This window comes from Haliaeetus leucocephalus, unplaced genomic scaffold (assembly GCF_000737465.1).
Source record: "Haliaeetus leucocephalus isolate CR32 unplaced genomic scaffold, Haliaeetus_leucocephalus-4.0 Scaffold240, whole genome shotgun sequence".
NCBI lineage: Eukaryota > Metazoa > Chordata > Aves > Accipitriformes > Accipitridae > Haliaeetus > Haliaeetus leucocephalus.
In genome coordinates this window covers 6,275,932-6,298,403 of record NW_010972676.1, presented here as the reverse complement: position 1 = coordinate 6,298,403, position 22,472 = coordinate 6,275,932, and the positions used below count along the sequence as shown (strand labels likewise).

Below are 22,472 nucleotides of genomic sequence, written 5' to 3'. Positions count from 1 at the left end.
AAAAACTTCCTTGAAACTAATAGTATTTAGCAAGACATTGTGAGAAATAAAAATAGTGCAGTTTGTAGTACGGACACGTAGCTATCATTTGAGATTACATTTGTCTGATTTTAACATTGCAGACCAGGCAAGACAAAGGAACAAAATGTTTTCAATAAAGCTGCATGTAGCAGCCAGGCCTGGCGAAGGGCAACACCAATGAAATCAGATAGATATGAAAGCCATTTTATTTGCTATACATGTTCTCTCTACTTTAATTTTATTATGTTCTTTCTAAATGTTTGCACTTGATTAGATGTATTGTCCTGGACTCTCAGATACTTCTGTTTTTTCTGACTGATTTACCTTTGTGCCTTTCATATACTGCTTAATGAAATGTACACCTAAACTGAAAGTGAAATTAAGTCAGCGTTTCAGTTCTGCATTCTCATTGCTGCATGAATGCAAGGTGCGGGAAAACATCACAAGATTTTGCAAAGTCTTTATAAAACATTTGTAGGAAGATCATTATTGCTCTCCTGATACTTCCCACCCAGTTGGTGAGGGAATTCACTTTAGAAATTTAGCGATAAATACCCACTTTAAATTGCACAGTTTAAGCTGGCTTTTTATAGGCATATGTTAGATGTCTGAAGCAGTTCCATCCATACATGAAAGAGTTCCTGAGATCTGGGGATTTGACTTTTTAAAAAAAAAACAAAAACAAAACCCCCAACTTATCGTACACAAACAAAGACAACTTTTGTTAGAGAAATTGTCTCCAAAAGGGACCTTCCTGAGCTTTTTCAGATCTTACTACACCAGGTATGGTCAGAGTGCAGTGCTAGCCAACATGACCCTGTTAGCATGGCTAGTGTGCTCTCTAGTCCAGCTTGTCAGCGATAGCTGTTCTGCTTAAGGTGGGTGATTTGTATCTGAGGCTAACATAGGGAAACTATATTATAAATAACCTATGTTTCTTTTTATTTTGAACAGCAGCATGAAGCCATCCTGGAGGGTTGTAACTTGGCAGTTGCTGAGGAAGGCAGGTGTCAATTGGAACCCCAAGTGAGAAGATTTGGGATTTGTCACTAATTCAGACAATGTGTTATGTTTGTTTTGGGATACCCTAGATTGCCTGTTTAAAAAGGAATGAACTTGAACTGTTTGGGATAGGATGTTTGTGCTGATTCCCCTTTGTTCTTGAGGACAATATTCCCAAGAATGAGAACGGCTTAATCTAGTCTTACTTGGGGCAAAACTTCCATGCAAGTAAGAGACTCTTAGAGTTGGATGTTTTCACAGTACATTGATGCTGAGCTCTATGGGAGTTTCTTCTGATGTCCTGTATATGTTGGGTCCAAGATATTGATGGTGTCTGGACAACAAAGATAGCTTTCATATAAGAGCCTCTGGTCTAGCAGTAATTGTTCCTTTTTTGGTATGCAGAAATTCATAAACATTTCAGCTGAAAAGCACTTTGTCTTTCTAAGTCTAAGTCTTTCTAACACTAAGTAAACAGATTAGGTGTATATATTAGTTCAAACAGCTTGAGTGAAATTGGTAATGTAAGATAGTTAGAAATGAACATGGGGGGGATTTAGCTGGAGCTTGAGAAACAGTGATTTCTTTTTGGCTTTGTGTTCTCAGTTACTTCCAAATAAATCACGTTAAGAAGATTATTTTGAATCAATGTATATATCAATAATTCATTTGGCGTTATTGAAGTAGTAGAAGCAATGCTTGTATTTCAGCTGAACAAGCAGTTTCAGCATCACTGGGGAGTGTCTGCCCTCTTTAGGTAGTTTCCCTTGAAGACTCAGGCAAGAAGGAATGCTTGTCGCCTGGAACAGCAGCTGATGCAAGTGAAGTCTGTCTTTAGAAGTCTGCTCTTTTGGTTCATTACTCTTTGTTGGACAAAAAGAACGTGGTTGGGTACTGGAAGAGGCTTTGCTGCCTTCACAGCTATAGCTATGGGTTCAGCTGCAGCTGGGCTGTGGCTGGAGTTCACTTGATTGTCAGGGAGCACAGGGGAAACGAGCAATGATGCCAGGAGCTGGCTGTGGGTGTGTGATCTCGCTCTCTTCATGTCCATGAAACACACAAAGAGTTTTGGTTCTGATTTCTCTTTAAGCTGCTGATCGCAAGAGTTGGTAGCCCCTTCCTGGGTCATGGACACGCTGTTATGTGGTCTGTTTCTTGCCGACTTTCCTTAAATACTTGACTTGGGCTGTGGTGTGAGGGGCCTTTGGTCCAACACAGCCTGGTTGTTTTGCAGTCATGTCCTGGACTGTTGCCTGGAGGCTGAGCATCAGCACATCTGTGTGTAACTGTGCTCTGTGCTGGAAAACCTCCCAAGGTTAGGAGGAATAACAATGAAACTTTAGGCAATGGAAGTATGCGGTCTGTGTATTTCAGCTCTGGTCATCGCATAGGGGGAATCTCCTTGCTTTAGTAACTGGAAGACTCAAGTCAAACTATTGCTCTGAGCTATTCTTACAGGACTTCTCTGTGCAAAGTGTGTCTCAATTTTTTTTTTTTTTTGTTGTAATACTAACACTTGTCAGGCCTGTCCTAAGGTTATGTTAGGTGGTCCTAAGACAGGCAAGTAAGTTGCAAACAAGTGGGAATGTTTAAATGTGCTGAAGTATACTAACACAAAAGTGTAAAATACTGTTGAGTGTGTACGACAAATAATACACATGCCATAAAGTAAATATTTGATCGTGTATGAGAATTAATTTCAGTAGCGCTCTCCATGCCTTTGTAGTCACTTCCATAACCATTTCAGCAATAAGGTTTTAGTGATGGGTCTCTAGGGAAGGTCTCATCATAGACATGTGTCTATAGAGTTGGAATGTTTAAGTTACAGTGTGCACACTGGTGTGACAAATATTTGTATCTGTTCGCTAGCGCAGTGAAAGGAATAAGGCTGTATTGCTTGTCTGATTGCTTGGGACAAAGCAGTACTGCTCAAGTTTTTGAAACACAAACTGCTGGAGGAGTTAAAACAAAGAAATCAAATAATTAATTTACTCAAAAAGATTTCTACAGGTCCTCAGATGTTCTTGGGTCAGGAAAAGGTGCTAAACTCATAGTTGAACTTTTGACAATTCTTTATTTGTTTGAGCACATTTGCACAACGTAACATTTAACTCTGATTTGTTTCTTGCTTTTTTGCTTTTTTTGAAATTTGCCAACTTAGTTCTGAGTCACAGGGAAAAAGCAGCTTTTCCATAGAAGAGGATATCATCGATTGATCCAATATTTTGCTCTCCCCCCCCCCCCCAATGAAGCTAATTTTCATCTTTCATTTTCTTCTTTTTTGAGCATCAGCACCCCAGTCTGATGAAGGCTCTGACATCGATTCTGAACCAGATTTACCTTTAAAAAGAAAGCAGCGTCGCAGCAGGACAACCTTCACAGCAGAGCAACTGGAAGAGCTGGAAAGAGCTTTTGAGAGGACACACTACCCTGATATTTATACTAGGGAAGAACTTGCACAAAGAGCCAAACTCACAGAGGCTCGTGTCCAGGTATGTATTTAAAAGCTGCCTAACAAAGGGAATTTCCTTTTCTGTTAGCGTGTTGGTCCATTTGTATTCTTACGTGATCCTACTCTGGAGTGGAAGGAAAATGTGAAGCTATGTTTCTTACAGCCTTGGGGGTTTTGCATCTGTACATGGACACTGGTTTTCCAACTGTTTAAGACAACTGCTTGGGAAAAACCTTTGTGTTTTCCCCAGTAATTGTTCCATACCCACCATGAACATAATACTGAGCCTTTGGAGAAAAAGGTCTATTGTCCCAGTTTGTTTGGTTTATGCATTTGACAGCACTCTGCATATAATCAGGTCAGGTGTTGTGCCAGTTTATAGTTATTTAACTGATTTCATCTGTTGTTGTTTGGGTCTTTCAGGCATTAACAGAGGAGAGAAAAACATTTTTAAAAGGACAATGTGTCTAGAGAGCCATGCAAGTGAGCAAGGTTACTGGTGCAGTGTCTACAGTTTGCTTTTAGGTTAGCTTTTGAAGTTGACTTATTTTAAATCTTGTAATATCTCTTTTATCCCCACTGTCAGTTTAATTCAAAAGAAAATAAACCATCAAGTAATTGTTAGGTCTTCACAACTTCATGTAGATCTGGATTGTCTAAAACAAGTCAATGTGCTGGAGCAGTAAACCGTGGAGTTGACTAAAATTTAAAAAAAGCGTGAACCTGGATTTTCAGGTGTCCAAAAATGGGCAAACAGCAGCCAAATAATTCTGGAATAAACTGCGCACTGGAGTTCAGGTTCAGACTGGGACTTACTCTCTTTCTCAGCAAAGAATCATGTCTTGTGAAATGTTTAATACTGCAGGCAGAATCCTCTGCTACTCTTTTACTACTTGACATCTAAGAGACATTTGGAAAAGCACACCCAGTTTAAATCAGTCTGAGTTGCAAGTGTTCATGGGTGACAAGCAAAACGTTGTAGCTTGTGATCTAACCCAGGAAGAGAAATGAGTGGTAACTTGTGATCTAACCAAGAATACAAGTGAATTTGGTTGCTTTGGTGAAACCCTGTTTTTATGTTTTGACCTTTGAAGCTCAGCCTGAGGCATTCAGGCTCTGCAAACTGGAATGAGTAATACAAAATATCCCTCTGACTTTTTAAGACAAGTATGCCTATTGCAGCATGGCTGTATTATTGAGTGTCTGTCTTGAAATGTCCAGACTTTTTCAGTTTTACCTGCTAAATGTTTTTGCAGAAGACTTCACACCACATTTCTTGTAAGTGTTTGTTATGACTGAGAGAAAATCTGATGTATGGATGAACTTGTCTGGAAGGCAAACTTAGTGGTGCATGGTTCTTTTCTTAACATGTTTACTAAGTGAAATGCTTGCAGAATAGCTTCATATATAGACTTGAGCCAGGTAAGACCAAATCAAGCCCTGGGAATCCTCCATGCACAAACATAATGAAGATAACTTCCTACACAAGTTCTGTTAGCAAGACGAATGGGATCTAGGATATAATGTTTTAGGCTATGTTAGCTTCAGTGGAAAAATACGATAAAATGAAAAAGACCTTGTTCATGTTTTTCTAAATCAATGACCCACAGCTAGAGGAAAAGCAGAACTCTCATTAACATAACAGCTGTCTTAATGTGGCTTTAACCCTGTGACTTTTTACATTCCTTATGGCTTCCTTGGTTCCCTTGAGACGCATCCTGTCTCACACCACTCCTATGATCTACAGCCTCACGAATTCCCCAGTACCTCTGACATGGATATTTTACCTAACCCAGCATGGAAGAAAGTTCCTAGTCAATCAATGATTCAAATACCAGAACAAAACCTTTCTGGATTAAAGATGAGCTGGGGTTGAAGTAACCAGCCTGTGGGCAGTTTCCTAGTGCACTCCATCTGTCTGGTACCCTTGAAGGCTGGCAGAGTGATTTAGCAGTGGATTAAGGGATACAGGATTTGCCTTATCAGCATTCAGCACTTCTCCGTAGCCCCTTAAAATGGCCACCTATGATGGGCATGAAATAAAAGACAACCTGTAAAAAGAAAATAACCCTAAGAGACTTGAGGCTGAGAGGGCTGGATAGCCGTACTGATGTAGCATTCAAGCTTTCTTAGTCACACTTCTTTTTTGGTAACAGTACGACAGAGATCAGAGATACCAAATTTTATATGGATATATACACAAAGATCTCTTTGACTGCTTTCTAATCAAACATCATCTAAAAGAGCTGGCTCTTTGCAGCCTGAGTCCATCTGAGCCCAGAAGACTCCCCCCCCGGAGCAGTAAGGTCCAATTCTGTAGAGTTGTTTTACATTGTCTAGGAAGAAATCTAATTGATTGCAACTGGACCAACCTTGCTATTCCCTCAGTCCCTCCACTAGCGCTTGCATCTCATGTTTTGTTTTTTCTACCCTGCCACCCCCATGCTTCCCCTTTCCTTCTATTCCCTGAGGGCGCCTCTGAAGACCCGTGAAAGGAAGAGTCTTAAACCACCAAAGCATCTATTTTCTCACTTTCCCACCATTGAAGGGTAACCAAATGCATGTTTCTAAGCTGGTTGATTGGAGGTGGGGGGAAAAAAGTCACCTCTAGGCTGAGATCAAACTTAGAACATTTCAGCCCTGAAGGGGAATTTTTTTGAAAGCTACAGGCAACTGAAACCAGACTTTACACTGTGAATATTATTTGTGTACTTAATCGTGGGGACAGGAAAGGCTTTTGGGAAAAGAATTGTTGCAACAAACTCCACATTGCAAGAGTCAGGAGATGTGTAACTATAATCATTGCAAATACTTCAGCACTGGGTGTAATGAGGAGTTAAAACGCTCCCTGCAATTCTTCCTGCAGCACCTTTCCACTCAAGGACTGCTGAGTCTTTCTGTCCCTATGTTTGAGCCTAGATGTGGTGTGGAGCCAGGGCAACCTCTCCTGCTGCCTCTCCCAACGGCACCTGGCTCTTCTCTGCACTTTAGATGAGCAGAAGGGGAAAGTTCTTTGGTCTTGTTCATTCATCAGATACAATTCAGAAACATTAAGTAGAGTCCCAAAGGATGACCCTTCATTTAAAAAAAAAATAGTAGTAATGCCCTGGGAATATGCGGTTAAAGATTCACATATTGTGAGTAAAAATCACAACCATGCAGTGCTTTACTGGTCCAGTTTAAAACCTCATTAAAACCATCATTAAGTTGCAGTGCAGGCCCTTAAGGTCTGTGGCCTATTGTTACTGACTCAATCTGAAGGCGAATTCTAAAAATGAAATTTTCCCCAGTGTAGATAAAGATCAAAGGCTCTTTCTGAGCTTCAGAGCAGTGCGGTTATGGTTTCTGTAACAAATAGCACATAAGGAATGAAGTGGTTAGCATCTTTTCTGGCCACCTTTTGATGCCCACATCAGGCTTATTTTTAGACCTGGATGAACTGGGCGAACTTTGGCAGCAGCTTGGAGACTGTTTCAGATTGATGGTGGGAGGTGTTTGCTTCAATCTTTTGGTGAAAGATTTTTAAATAAGGTTCAGGTTTGTCCTGTGGCAGGCAGAGGGCCAGGAGCCTGCCTTGGCCGATGGGGGCTGGCCAGTCAGACAAATCTTTTTGGGCTGTGTGTTGAAGGCAGGCCTTCCAAATTATCAGAAATGTGATGTGTGAGGCTTGCATGTTGGACCGTGTTGAGGATGTGCCCCCAGCTGTATGGGACTGTGCAGGGCCGGAGGTCCTGCTGTGAGAAGCGGCTGGCACGTGGCCTTCCTGTTTAACCCCAAAAGGCAATGGGAGAAATTGGTTTGGACTCTTAGTCCATTAATAATGGTGAAAAAGCAGGGGAAATCAGAAGGAATTCTGAAACATGAGTATGTCCTGTCCTGAAAAGTTTCTTCTCGGCCAAATCTCAGGTTAAAATTGGTTTGCTTGAAAACTTCCAAAAGAAACATATTGTTTAACAAAAGAGCATGTCTGAAAATTCAGGCAGATCTCTTCAGGCTTCTAGGACAGGGCTGAATGTTCCCATGTCAAACTTGTAATCAGCTTGTAAGCTTTTGTGAAAAGCTTATTACAATCTCAGCAAATAAAAGAAGTCCAAGAGCTCAGGAGTCTTGAGTAACGAGAAGAAAAATAATAAAAATATTTTTTTAAGTGCTGTGCTTGCATATGGTTTTCTTTGTTTCACTATGGTACAGGGAGGGGAAGAGGTGGTTTGAAGAAGATGATAGTGGGGGGGAAAGGTGAGAGGAGAAATTATGACTTTTAAGCTAGTAGCAAGGTTTGAAAGCTCTGAAGTGCAATATCTCAGTTTTAATAGTCTCTTCTCAGTAGCAAACAGTAAAAAGCATTCACTGGCAAATCATGGGGGAGGGAGGACCTGTGCCAAAAAAAGTCTTAATTTGCCCTCAGCTCTTCTGAAACAGTTTGAGCCTGTATGCTGAACTGCACAGTCCTACAGGGAGATGGGGTAAAGGAATGTAGGACAGATTCAGGAACATTTGAAACCTTCCAGCAGACCTTTACAGTTATTCCTGATGTGGTTTATGGAGAATTTCTAGTGCCTTTTCTTGAGGCTGTCCCTCTTGCATAATATATAGGATAAAGAAAGAAAATGCTGTGTGCATTCTTGTAGTAGATAACCCTGTAATTGCAGATTCCCCCCCGCAGGGTAAAGGAGAAATTCTTATGGGTAAATTAGCCAACTACAAACATATGGAGGCCTAAGAAGACATTTTTACATTTAAAGGAAAAGAAGGGATGTGATTTTGATTCTCTTTTTCTGGTCCCTGCTGCCTGAGGGCTCAAATTAGTGGTGCTTTAATTTATAAATACACAGTTCAGTTTGCTTATTACTCAATATTTTGCAGAAGTATTGAGCTGCAGTGTTTTAGAAGTATTTGTGTAGGACTGAGTCAAAGTCTTCTCAAAGAAACCTATGAGACTTGAGTATGTTGGATCGCACTGGGAGGTGGTTGGAAGTCCTTGTTCCCTTTGGCACAGCCTAGTAGTTATTTGGTCTGGTCTTTTTTTTTTTTTTTTTTTGGTGCATGTGTGTGTGGTGTGTTGCCTCCCCCCACTCCCCGCCCCATTTGTTTTTAAAAAAACCTCTGGTTTCTATCACATTGATAACTCCTTGTATCCCAGCCAGCATGACTTCCATCACCATAAACAACAGCTCCTGGCAGAACCCAGGCGGAGAACCTGCTGCCTCGCGGTGTTCCCGCTGGCAGTCAGGGCAGGTCGTTCTCAGCAGGCTGGCCGCACCACTTTGGGATGCTGCGAGGAAACAGGCCTACCCATGGTGTGCCTCTTGCACACACAGCAGACCTTATTCCTGTGAGGCTGGGGGTGTGCAGATGTTGCAGTGAAGCTAATTTACCAACTAGTTGTTGCTAAAAAGCAATTGTTTCTACTCTTTCTTCTTCCTACTGCTGGTCTTTGGCAGTGCTTTTCCTGGAGCTCATCTGATTTGGTGGTGAGCCAGGATGGAAATTCATGCTACTGCAAAAAAAGAAAAGGGAAGGAAAAAAAAATCTTTTTTCCCTGCTGTTTCGTGTTCTCTGAATGAGCTCCCAGTCAGGTCAGGCAGGCAGGCACAAGGGCTGGTGTCAGCTGTTGGTCTGGCAAGAGGGTGAAAGTGCCTGTGCAGACTGCTTTGAAGGCTTCTGAAGTAAATCTAGGTCTGGCATCAACAGGGACTGCAGGACCAGACACCGTGGGTGTCTTTAGAAGTCACGCTGCCGTGTTTTGCAAAGGTAACGGAGTCAGCTCCGTCTGCGCTGGTGCAGCGCAGCTTCATTAGCAGTTTACTTCTTCAACTTCCCCTCTTCACAAAGCAGCCCCACTGCTTCTGGTGCACCCCAAATTCATTCCCTGATGGCACACCCACCAAGGACTCCTGCTTGCAGGATGGTCAGTCTTTATTTTGAACATGTGAATTTTGGGGGAAGGGAGAGGTAGTTGCCATGAAAAATATCATAAGGCAAAAGGGGGAAAAACCCAAACCCCCCCCCCCCCCCTAAAATTAGAAGTGCTGTTAACAATGCACCAGTCTTTTGACTTTGTATGTTTTTGGCACTCATGCTTGGAATGGTCAGGACTGTGTTTAACAAAATATCCATGGGTTTTCTGCAAAATTCACATCTCAGATGTTTTGCTCTGTTGGATCAGAAATCTTTTTGCCTTAAAAGCGCATAGAGCACTCTGTGTTTATGATCAGACTGTTGAAATGTCAAGGCTAATTACACTAGTGTGTTCCCAAGTGAATAAATGCATCTTTTAAAGAATAGTCCGTTGAGATAAATAAAATAAGATGTTGGCATGATCATTTGCAAACTACTTCAAGGAAAAATGATAATAAAAGGCAGGATCTACATATTAGAAAACAGAAGGGGGGAAACATTAGTTCACCTCATCCATTCTACATCGGTGCAAAATACTTTTTTAATATTGTGTTGCGGAGTGATTTCTTTTTTGATCAGTCCAGTTCCAGACGCTTGAAAAACTGGAGCCTCCAATACTTACTTCCCTTAAAGGACTAGTTTCTTTTTCCCTTTTGCTCTAAATATCACCCTCATCAGTTCTGTTTTTTGGATTGTAAATTTTGGCCAGACATTGGGGTTCGATTTTGTTTCCAAATAATCCAGGTAATTTACATTCCATCTTAGAAAGTGACATAGAAACTGGGGAGCCAGACCCTCACTAAAACGAATGTGACTTGTCTTGTGGTGGAGACATTGCTTTTGGATGCTCGGGTCCCTCAGACAAGCCATGCTCCCTCTGTCCTTGCACAGCACCAAGCACTATGCTGACCTAATTTAGAGCTCCTGCATGTTACACCAACACAAGTAGATCATATTCCTTCAGACACAGTACTGTTTGTGTAAGAAAGCTATGTTTTGAGTCTCCAAAATGCAGTAGCCTTCTTATCCGCTGCTTTTGCTTCCATGGGGGAATTCAGTGTAGCAGTGATTTGAAGTACTATCTTGGGTTGGCCTGCCTTCCACCGAGATCTATGCTGTTGCTGGTGAAGGCAACACACAAAATACATTTGCTTGTCAGATTAAGTAGATAGATAGTTTAGAGTTGGTTTTCTGTTATTCCCACTGCAGGGTGGCACTTTCTCACAGTATGACACTGGTGATCTTTACCAGGGGATGCGTTATACTCTGAGCATCTCTGCACCCACGTGATGATCGCTTCCCTCTCAGAAGGAAGGGTGGGGGAGAGCAGAAGCATCCTGTGAGGACCTGCTACATTTGAAAAGGCCACTCATAAGATGAGGATTTTGTCACACTGGTGGAAGCTGAAATTTGCTGAACATAAGAGCACATTGTGTTTAAATCATGTTGGAAATGTACAAACAAAAGAAAATATTTCCCCAGGTGTTTACAATATGTTTCGAAGCAGACACATTGGCTTGTGGTGACTGGATTTATTTTTAAGTCTTGGCTTGATACTGGCAACATTTTTCAAGATTTCTTTAATTAGCGGTAATAGTGCACATGGATTCTTCATGATATGTGCTGATTTAAAAAAAATTTCCTGAACTCTTGAGAATAAGTCAAGGCAGTGGAATATAGTCTAAGTGAAATACTATGATTAAAAATAATAATAAAATAAATCATTTCAGTTAACATAGAAAGCATATAACTGCTACTGAATAAAGTTTGGGATCTGGCTAATTTTAATAAACATTACATAAAATGCAAATAAAATATTTAGGTTTGAGTTATTTAGTTTTAAGTGATTTTTTTTCCTTGACTTTCCAAAACTGTTTTTCAACTTTTAAACTCTCCCATTTAATTTTATTTGTATTTTTTTTCTGATGTCTTACTGTTACATTACTTCTTAATTGTGTTCTGTCACAAAACAACATCCGAAATCTGCAGTTACCTGGTATAAAATGGGAGTTAAACACAGTTGCAAACCAAACCTCAGGCCATGTGAAAAGGGTGAAGCCATGACATAGTGACAGTGAATAGTAATAGTAAAAACTATTGTGTTAAAACATCCAGAATTACAGATTCAGAGCTTCAGTGTGTTCATTTGTAAAAACCTGTGAAGAGTCAGGGCCACACTTATGGTCATTTTAAAGATAAATTATTTCTAGTATTTTTACCAAAGCTGGTCCGAAGCACATTAAAATCAAAGGGAAAGAAGTACGTGTGTAGATCAGACCCCCAGTGCTTACTGTAAAGGTGTGGGGGTGTTTTGGTTTTTTTTGTATGTGCCTCTACTGTTCTGTAGTGGTGAGTGCGTGGTGCGGTATCAGTGGCAATAAGACTTGCTCTGCAGTTTTGAATTTGTTCAAGGGGTTTTGGTGAATTAGTTTTGGACTAACTCTGGTGCTAGTCAGGTGCCATCTGCCTTCCTGCTGCCCAGGAAAAGTAAGAAGCCAGGGCAAGCGGCAGAAGGTGGGTGCTACGGCTGATGGGGTGGCAGGCAAGGCAGTGGAGTGGCAGTGGCCGGAGCCAATGAGCCTGGAGCCGTGGCTGTGCCAGCAGCATGTGATACGGGTGCCAGTCAAGTAGCACCCATTTAGCATGTCCCAATGGAACTGAGGTGGTAATACACAGTGTTTCTGCACAGCCCAGGCAGGTTCCTGCACAGAGTCCCACTTAATTTAATGGGGCTCCAGGTGGCAATAGAGCTCTGTGCAAGTATGTTCATCGGGGGGGTTGCTGTAGAGTTTTTGATACTGTTGAGTGTGTCCCTTTCAGGGACGTTTAATACATATCTGCAGTTCTGGAAAAAATGCAAATCTATAAAATGAGCCAAAATCTATCTGTAAATAAAAGCATAAAATTTGGCATCATTGCAAATCACTCGCTACTGAATTCAAGTCTGGGATCTGACTCATTTTAATAAAGAACTAGGGCTTGAAGGCAAATGCTTATCTGTAGAGGAAACAAAATCTTGTTACCCAATTTTCCTCAGTGAATTTCACTCATGTAGTGCAGTTCAGTTAGTGTTCCTAAAGTGTTTGGAGATCATCAGATAACCTTATTGACCTGAAGAAGGGAGAGTATCATGGAGAAAGCCAGAGTTAATGACCTGGGTAGGCAAATTACAATGTGTGTTTGCTGTTCCCTGCTCCCTCTCTGACCTCCACTATCCTTCCTAAGTGCTCTTTGGCTCTTTAGCAAAGTCTCTTCCTCCCTCTTCAGTGTGTCTTGCCCATTTTTCTTTCTCTGTGGTCGCTTCAAAAGATACTGCTGCAGGAGTGTGAGACTGGTGGGCTTTGGGAAACATAAGCAGGTGGAAGGAGTCTGCGAGGAATAAATAGGAAATGTAGACTTAAATGTCAGTGAGGGAGGCAAAGGGTAAGGAGAGGTGGAAAAGGATATAGAAGTCTATAGGATGAGAAAGTAAAAAAATGTTGCTGAATCTAGACCCATCCTCAACTATTGCTTATCACAGATCTCACATCTCCAGCCCCAGTGCCTTGTCCCTGCTAGCTGCTCTCAGAAACGGTTCATGTGGAGGCAGAGGGACGTTTAGTATGTACAGAAAAAAACCAAGAGAGGGATTCCCGAGGTAGAGCAGAGGCTCCATCTATCCCTCTGTCCTAAATCTTAAACCTGAGTGGGAGTGTGTAATTGAGGAGTAGACATTGTGGCCAAAGGAGGCAGCAGCTGTGTGAACTAAGCATCTCATTCTGAAAAGAGGATGAAGCCAGATCAAACTATATGGTGACAGATGGCCCACATCAGAAACCAGATGGCCCAGTGAGTCCCACCACTTGTGCTATGAAATAGCAAGCAGAGGAGAAGCCCACCGTGTAGTCCAAAACTTTGTTACACTCTTACGTAAGGGCCGCTCATGGTTTGTAAACGATGTTACGCCTAGAAATCCAGTCTATGATGGCTGATTCGTAAGCCAGCATGGGCTGCTTGCAGGAAGGGTGACAGATCTGAGACCCAACTTACTTTTACAAATACGTCTACATGTGGCTCATCAGCTAACATGCCTTTGTGGCTTTCAGGCCAGGCTGCCTTACAGGCTGTACAGATGTACCTTGTGAGATGCTAACACTCAGTTAAGGTCTTATCTGATTGATAGTATCCACCGATGATCATTGCAGCTGCTGCAGGGTGTACAGTTATGAGTAATTGTCTGCTTGTTTACAAATGCGTGTAGCCTCCCTTATCTCAAACAACCTTTGTTTTCTGCGGTGGGCCACCTCATGGACCTGAGCACTCTAATCTAGAAGTTGGTTTACCTGCAGCAGGGCAGTGTGGAGGCACGCTGGTCCAGGCATCCCTGCTGTGGCTGGTTGCCCTTCCCATTTGCGGCATGTGTAATTGCTATAATATCAATACTAACCTATGTGTTTTGCAACTCTTATTATGTCTGCATTTGTGAAGTCTTGCCTTGTCATTTCTTGGAGGTAATAAGAGCCATCCAAGACTTGGAAAACTTAAAACATGAACTGAGAATGACGTGAAGGAAAGCAGATTTATAGCTAAAATATCCCACTAATCCAAACCCCATCTGTTTAGTACCCTGTCCTGGAAACAGATTTCAAAGTGTTTCTGAAATGTTAATCTAGTACTGAAATTCTGATCTACTGTTAATGTCAAGTTTATTAAGAGATGTTTTGTACATATGTGAGTACAGGAAAACTTAGTGGGGGGGATTTGTGTGCTTTGTACACAGGGCTTGTATTTTTCAAATTAAAAGCTTCAAGTTCTGTTGATCATTAGGGCAATATAGTATCCCAATATATAAACACAAGCACCTTCCAACAGTGCATTAAGTGATGCCACTAACTTGTCAGCAAATTAAATGTAAAAACAATACCATCCAGACCAAATAGCTTTGGCTGGCACTTAGATCAAATGGAGAGATGTCTTCCCTTTCTCTTTAAATCTGGCACAATAAGGACAGTGATTAAAAGCACTAAAGCTTGACAGCATTAGTGAGCTTGTTTCTCAGGAGAGGCTGTATCTGAGAGGAAACTAGGGTTCAGGATCCCTGTGTCCTGTCTGTTGAACCATGGAAATCTGTGCCAAGGGCTCCTTTCTTGTCTAGGAGCTCTGAGCCCGGTGCGCATCTTCTGTATCTCTCATCTCAGACACTGAATGCATTTGAAATACAATGCTATTATTTCTGATGCACCCATATTAAATGTACAAAAATAAAATGTTCCTAATTAAAACATTTGTAGGTCTGGTTTAGTAACCGTCGTGCTAGATGGAGGAAACAGGCAGGAGCCAATCAACTGATGGCTTTCAACCATCTGATCCCAGGAGGATTTCCACCCAGTGCCATGCCAACTTTGCCGACGTACCAGCTCTCTGAGCCCTCTTATCAACCCACCTCCATACCGCAAGGTACAGTAGCCAACAGGTACTTGGTTACAATAGTGTTATTGGAGCATTTCCTGTGTTGATCTGTTGTAGAAATATTTTCTTCTCTAATGTAGAAAAAGAGGTGTTGGCTAATTTAGGGTCTGTGTCAGTGAGGACCTTGCAAGCCTGCTCATTTTAAGCATGTAAAACTAGGGTTTGTTTTGCTGCAAGAAAGGGCTGGTTACGTGTGAACAGTGCTAGCTAGAGAAATAATAGCCTCCTGCATGGCAGAGGTGCAGCGTTGGTAAAGCGACATACGTGCTTCCCTACCCTTCTATTGCATTGGCCTCCTTTGCTGAGAGTGCCCAGCGTGGCGGGGAAGGAGGCAGCAGTTGTGTTCTGTCGTCTTTGTTGCTTTTGATGATGGTGCACTGGAAACTTCTGTAAATACGCTGAATATTGATCTGATGGTGGAAAAAACAGCTATTCAGACCATCTTGTTTCACATTAGGTAGTAGCAAGTCTCAGTATTGTAAAAATTTGTCTTAATGTTGTCAGAAGTTCTATGAACTTTGATGAATTGGGGGTGGGTGGGGAGGGAACAGAGCCTTAAATGTAGGCTACGTTAGATTTTACTGTTAAAGAAAAACCCTATAGGTGAAATTTTATAAAACAAGTTACTGCACTCTTCCTGTTCCCTCCTTGAGATTTGGATTCTAACTGTTGGTGGATGTTCTAATTAAGGAAATTTTTTCAAAGTCCAGGGCTTCTCCCATCCATTGCTAGGTTCACTACAAACCGCGGCAGAATCTCTGTGCTGTGACCAGGAGGGGAAAGCCTGTTACCAGTCTTCTAAGCAAATAAAGCTTTCCCTTTATATATGTGCATATATAAAAAAATATTGCTGTATCAATTCTGAACAATATGTGCCCACTAAAAATTGTCTGAAAACTGCATGTGTCTGTTATGATTTTTACAGTCTATTTAAGATTTTTTTTGTAATCTTATTGGCCAGCTAAATATCTAGCAATATTAAAGATTTACCTTTCTACTTAACTAGTACTTAGATGCAGGTCCTGATGCAATTCTGTCAAGGTGAGCTTCACATAATGAACTTATTATGCCAGAAAAAAGGAGGAAAACATATCAACATGTTTCTTTTGCTTCTAGCTGTGTCTGATCCAAGCAGTACCGTCCATAGACCTCAGCCTCTCCCTCCAAGCACTGTACACCAAAGCAGCCTCCCTTCAAATCCAGAGAGCAGCTCTGCCTATTGCCTACCCAGCACCAGGCATGGATTTTCCAGCTATACAGACAGCTTTGTGCCTCCGTCCGGGCCCTCAAATCCCATGAACCCTGCCATTGGCAATGGCCTTTCACCTCAGGTCAGTCCTGTGTTTTCAGACAGAGGATTTGCTGTATACCAGAACCAAAGAGTCTATTCCCTCAGGCCACAGTATAATGAATTGCCAAATTTAAACCATAATGTATTCTTTATACAAGCCACATGATTTCAGTTTGCTAGTTTCCTTCTTTTTTTATTTTTTCCTCCTACTGGCTGAATCAAGAGTCAGAGCTTATATTTAATTTCAAGTGATTTATAATGTAATCATGCAGGCTTCGTGTTTACATTCAGTTGTCAAGCATTTGTAATGTACTGCTATTCTCCTGAAGAGCCATTGCTAGGTACAGAAAGTAGATAGTGTAGTTCTTCTGTGAGTAAAATATCTCCTTAAGATAACCTCACCAAGGTTTTACAGAATGATACAGGAAAATTACAGGCAAGTTGTACAAGGAGAGTTCCAAGGAGGGCTGAACAGTGTGCATTGAGATGAGCTATAATTGAGTTATAAATACATAAATTAGGAGTATTACTGCTCTTTGGCAATATATAAATGCATGAATACCATAATTGTTTTTCTAATTTGTGTGAGCTCTTTTTAGGAAATCACGTTAATAAATTGCCTTGATAATTGAGTGTCAGAAGGTTGGTTAAATTTTCCTACACACAGCATCTGTCTGAAGCTGACATTATTAGTTAAAGCTTGAATAGATGGTAGTTTATTTTATTAGCAAAAGCTTTGCCCAGGTGCTTGGAAAGAGATGTCCACTAAATTCTGAGAAGTCACAAAGAGGATGCAATCTATAATTACAATCAGGAATCTCTTCAGGGCTGAAAGTGAGAGTTTTAACAGCTTTATCTGCTTTCTACCCTTTTTTTCCTCTCAGTGGTTAGAAAAACAGAGAGAAGCTCAGAATGACACAAATGAGAAGTGAAAAGACAATTATACTCAATTACACACTAATCACTGACTATCACCACTGCCTAAGCAGGGAGAGGGCATTCTAATAGGCAGAAAATGAGATTTTAATGGCACAAAGGGTGGCCAAAATAACGACTCGTATATCTTTGCCTCCTTCGTTTTCTTCAACTTGTGGTTTGCATCTCGGGAGTACAGTTCCTGGTTCCTGTGCAACGGTGATAACTCTGTGCAGCTGAAAAGTTCAAAGGCACTGGAGTTGAAAAGAATGAATAACAAAGGCAATGAAATAAACATTTTTGCCCAAAGGCAAAAGTTCATAAACCCTTTTTTGTAACAGTAAATGTAATTAAGTTTCACAGATTCCTATAGCATAGAGTGGGGTACGAAACTTTGTGGCTTGAAATCTCAGGAAAAAAATACCAACAGAAAAACAAACGGAAGTACTTCCAACAGGACTTGAATAGATTTTGTTCTAAAGAATTCTGATTTCTAAATGCAATCTCCAACAAAAGCTATGACATTATATTAGTTGCTGCATTTTTCCTTTTTTTTTTTAATGGCCAGTTTCATAGTGTGCAAGGCTTCCACATTTTTGACATAAATATCTTCTGGGATTTAGTGTTAATCCATCAAAAGTAGTTGTTAGTGTCAGTGTAAATGTATGTTGGTTCTGGCTATGGAAAATGTGATCTTTTTTTTTCCTTTCACAAAGCTTTTATTGTCTGTGACACCAAAGTGGAGCGCAACAGTAAAGAAATCTTGTGATGTCTGGGTAAAGTGGGACAAAAAAGTAAGGCCAGGTTTCCTCGCCCCAGTCTTTCTGATTTGAGGTTTGATATAATCAAAAGGAGATCTTGGAGCAGATTAGACAACTTTAATCAGTTACTGTGCTTCTTTACACCCAGCCCTGTCTTTGCACTCTGCAACTTCTGTTATTTTGGGTTTTTTTCCTTAGACTTTTGAAACCTTTTTTCTACCCCAGCGCTTAGAGGTCCTGGCCGTGTCCTGTACCTCTACTGACAGGTTAAGGAGGAGGCCGATCACTCAAAAGCTGACGTCAAGTGTTCATCACTGAACACATACAGGAGATTACTTATATCCATTTAGATTTCAAACAGCTTCTTGGCAACTGAATGGTTACCTATGCTGACTGATAAAGATCTCACCATCAAACAAACAAATAAACAAACAAAAAGCCCAGCCTGAAATTCATGCAGTGTTACCAACAGCTCCTCTAAACCAGTTTTGGGGCTTAAACAATGACTTAGAGACATGTATAAAATGCATGTATGTATAAAATTACATACCTAGGCTTTGTGTTTGAGTGGTACCACCTCAAATATGTAAATTATGTGCAACAAACTGTGGAATTCTAGCAAAAGAGCATTGTGCTTTACACCCAAAAGATCCTCAGACATCGCTCACGTACATGCCATGTTACTGTGTGTGAAATGCCCCTTAGTCGTGGGTTGTGTAGCAGTGCATCCCCTTGTCACACTTCCCTGGGATGCCTCTTCCCGCAGGTGCCCAGCTGCTGACCGAGCGGCTGAGGTAGCAGTGGCCGGCAAGTCGGAAGCCAGTTCTGTGTTGGGGATTTCATGAAGAAAGACAAACAGTTTTCCTGCTGAGTGGGCATGTTGCAGTGCCCTGCCTATGTGCGAGGAATTTAGATGAGAAGGAAAGAGGGTCTTTTTACTAGCTGGTGGATTTTTGACCACAATAAATCTGGGCGTGTGAGCAATTAGCATAATGTTTCCACCCATCGCTGTCTCTCTTGCAGGCAAATGCTCTGGACATACTGTGTGTAAAGCTGAATTTATCGTGACTTTAGCGGGAGGAGGGAGATTTGTGTGAAGCCCGAATAATCTTTTGTGATTTAAAAAAAACCCTCAGAACATGCAGAACAAAATCTAATATTAAGATTCATGGGATCATATTCTTACCAGTCTTAAACCTCCTTTTCCCCTTTGACTTCAGCTTATTCCAAATGAGGGTCTAACATGCAGACCCCCAGGGAAGCTTTATTTTCCACACAGGGTGTTTCCTTTCTAACTTTGTTCTTGAATACGATGGACAAATATGTTAAGGCAAGCACTGGGTGAAGGCAAAGGACAAGTGGAGATGGCTAGGGTGCTGTAATTTTATTTTTATTGTGTTAGCCTTGAATTTGGAAGTTAGAGAGGACTGTACGTCTTGGTCATTTTTAGGAAGCAGAATGCTCCACAATGTACCTGTCTTGCAGGCTGGAAAAGAAAATGTTGTTGCTCTTGTTTAAATGAATACGAGAATAGAAACAGTCCCACATGGTTAATATTCAGAATGTTTTAACATCAAGACAAGATCTGCAGATCTCCTCTACATGACTGATTATTCTCCTCGTTCATCTGGTTTACTCGTTACTACCTGGCTGTTGTGAGACAACCTCTGTCTTACAGACCTGCAAAGGCTTGACTTGTGCAGGAATATTAATGTCTCAGGGAACTGGTAGCCAGGAGTCTCCTTGTTTGTATTTCATGAAAAAGCAACGAAACTGCAAGCATGCTATCTCAGCCAGAGCTCTTTAAATATAACGTCAGAATGGAGATTATTAGTGTGTAATATATGTAAATTGCATATTTTAATGTTTTCTATGCCTATTATGCAGCTTCTTGGCTTTCATGCGTTCATTTATGGGAATATTGTATTTCCTTTTCAAATTAGGTTTCCGTTGCTCAGTGCATTTTCTTTTAACAAACGTTTGTTAACTCAGAATTATTAGGGAGTAGCATATCTATGTGTTAATATGTGTGTACAGGACTTAAGTGTGCCTCTGAATTGGCATGTCACTTTCTGATTCTGGCATTAACAGTCATCGTCAGTTCTTCCATGGAAAGCAGAAGAGCAACTGCAAAAACATTTGTCTTGCAACTGCAGGTGTGCGGTCTTACTAAAGAGCAGATTGGTTTTAAGACGGGATATCAATATTTTGGATTGCTTCATTTAAGAAAAGGAAAAAGGTTTTTCTGGTGTACGTGGGCATCCCCTGATCTTGTCATGTGCTTTTTATTAGTGTCAAAGCAGCAGAGTTTGCCCTAGCCTAGGCAGTTCAGGCAGTTTGCTGGTTTTGAAGCGTGCTGCTTTGGACTGCTTGTGGATTCAGATGGAGTGGCAATACTCTGCTCGCATTGCTGCCCAGGAGGCCACTTGCTTTCTGTATTTAATCTGTAGGATACCCAGGCTCAAATAGTACTGCAGTGTTAAGTTTTTACTGGAAAAAGAACAAACGTGCATAACCTGTCTCCTGCTGGACGTAATTTTTTTTCCTCCCTGCCCTCTAGAAAACTTCGCAGAATTACTTTTTCCTTTTCCTTGCCATCTTCCCCCATAACTGAGTCAAACCCGTAGCTTTAAAGGCCGCAGTTTCAAAGCAGGAAGTGGATTGAATGCTGAATGGGTTGTGTAGAAGATCGTAACAGTCTTTAACAAAGTTTGCAGTTCTCATGCCGTTACCTGGAGCTCAGGAATAATCTTGATATGAAAATTCCAAACTTTGCCGTGAACAGTAGTAAAGATGCAAGCTGTTTCAAGGTTTCTTTCTTCTACTGTCAAAACATTTCACTGCCTGAGTTTAAGAATTATCTTGTAACTCTTTTTGGTGAGATAGATCTTAGGCAATTGGCTTCTCTTAAGTCTTTGAGAGCACTTGGTTTTCATTAACCTGAAGGATGGATCTGACGGCAGCTGTCGAATCAGTTAGATATGTTCATATTGTTAACTCTGTTTTTAAGGGAAACGCAGGAACCAGTGGCTAAAAACTTGCATTCCCTTATTAAGAGGGGCAAGAGGGGGACAAAAAAGCAACTATTAATTTATTATACTTTTTCCTATACCTTCTGTTGAATTACTGTCCAGCTGGTTGCCCACAGAAACATTTCATTTGGATCCAAGTCCCACACCAATGATCTCATGATCTTTGTCACAATGAACTTGGCTTTGAGAGCTTTTTGTTTAATGACCCAAGAACATGAGACAGAGCTCAGGGATTTCTTTGTGAGGAAGAAAGTTAATTCACATGATATCATTTTCATGAACATGAGTTTTTTTGTTGTTGTTGGGTGTTTTGTTTTTTTTAAATAAAAAAAAAAGTTCAGCCAATGGGATTGATTATTTTTGTTTCTGGACTGGGTAAAAATAGATGAGATCCAATAGTTTCATAACTGTTATGGTGCAAGAATAATAACATTTATTATTTGTTTTGTAAATATTGTAATATTATAAAAATACATTTATAGATAATATAACATATATAATAAAATATATTAATATAAAACCAACAATAAACAGGTGACCTTACATTTTGAATGTCCTCCTTAACTTCTCTCTCAGGGCCTACTTCCACCTCCATCCCCACCATGCCAGAAAGGTTGGGGCAGGTGGATGCGGCTTCAGCCTTCAAAAAACATGTCTCCTCTTACAGCTCAGAAAACTTACATGAAGATAAAAAAAGCTCTGGACCTTTCTGGAAACTTAAGCCACTTGTACTGTAACTTCATGAGAATAAATGTTTAGAAATACCATAAAAATATAAATATCTTAAATACAAAAATGTAAGAGTAAAATGACACTATATATAAAACATATCAGTTTCTTGGTTTTCTTAACCCCTTTTTAATGATATGGCTCATAAAACTGACTTATCTTCCTCCATAATAATTTGTACCATTTAGAATATACACAGGCTGAGTATTCAGCATCACTGCAGCCCTTAAAATAATTTTTTGCTTTTGCTACATGTCAAAGTTCAATTTAAACCACTTGTTAAGTGAACGTATGAGTCTCCTTCATAGAGTATAAGACTGGCATGCATTGGTGAACTTCTGATTCTTCAAGGAATTTTCAAAATAGAAATATCAACAGGAATCTGAATACTTGCATATTTATTCAATTAAGGACTGGTACACGAATGAGGGCTTTGTCATGAGTAATCACAGATGTCTCACTTGAGTCTTTAATTATGCTCTATATTTTAGATTTAAAAAAAAAAGGTACTAAAAATACCACAACTTGATTCAGTGAAAAGCATATATTGCAGTGGGATCTGAAAGAGTAGAATTTCATCCTTAGCAATCCTTAGAAAACAATGTATCCATCTTTAAATCTATCAGGCTCAATTTCCTTCAAAATATCCTACCTCGCTAGAGAGAACTGTTTTATTTTTACCTTTGTTTTGGCAGGATATCAGTAATAGTCATAATTTCCTCATAAAAGAAAGACTAAGTGCTGAGACAGAATACAAAGAGGCTTCCCCTGGTCAAAACAGCAAAATACACTTTTATTTGTCCCCAGTGCTGATTAGCCTAATGTTAGAGGCCCTGGCATATCCATTAATTGGAGCCTCATGAATAAACCCTTTCTTACTGGTTGGATTTCTCCAGTTATGCTTGTCCAGCATCTTCCCCCCC

The 22,472-nt window shown here is 40.6% G+C and overlaps 1 protein-coding gene across 4 annotated transcripts in view; it reads left to right on the top strand.

Moving 5' to 3' along the window:
* PAX3 (paired box 3) overlaps window positions 1-22,472 on the top strand; it is an 80,798-nt gene that overhangs the window by 51,626 nt on the left and 6,700 nt on the right. For 2 of the 4 annotated variants that reach the window (XM_010568271.1, XM_010568272.1), the window contains exons 5-7: window positions 3,310-3,515; window positions 14,644-14,809; window positions 15,938-16,152. In XM_010568271.1, coding sequence (XP_010566573.1) covers window positions 3,310-3,515; window positions 14,644-14,809; window positions 15,938-16,152 — 587 coding nt within the window. The remainder of the gene's footprint in view (window positions 1-3,309; window positions 3,516-14,643; window positions 14,810-15,937; window positions 16,153-22,472) is intronic. The other 2 variants (XM_010568273.1, XM_010568270.1) reach the window with 1 other exon arrangement.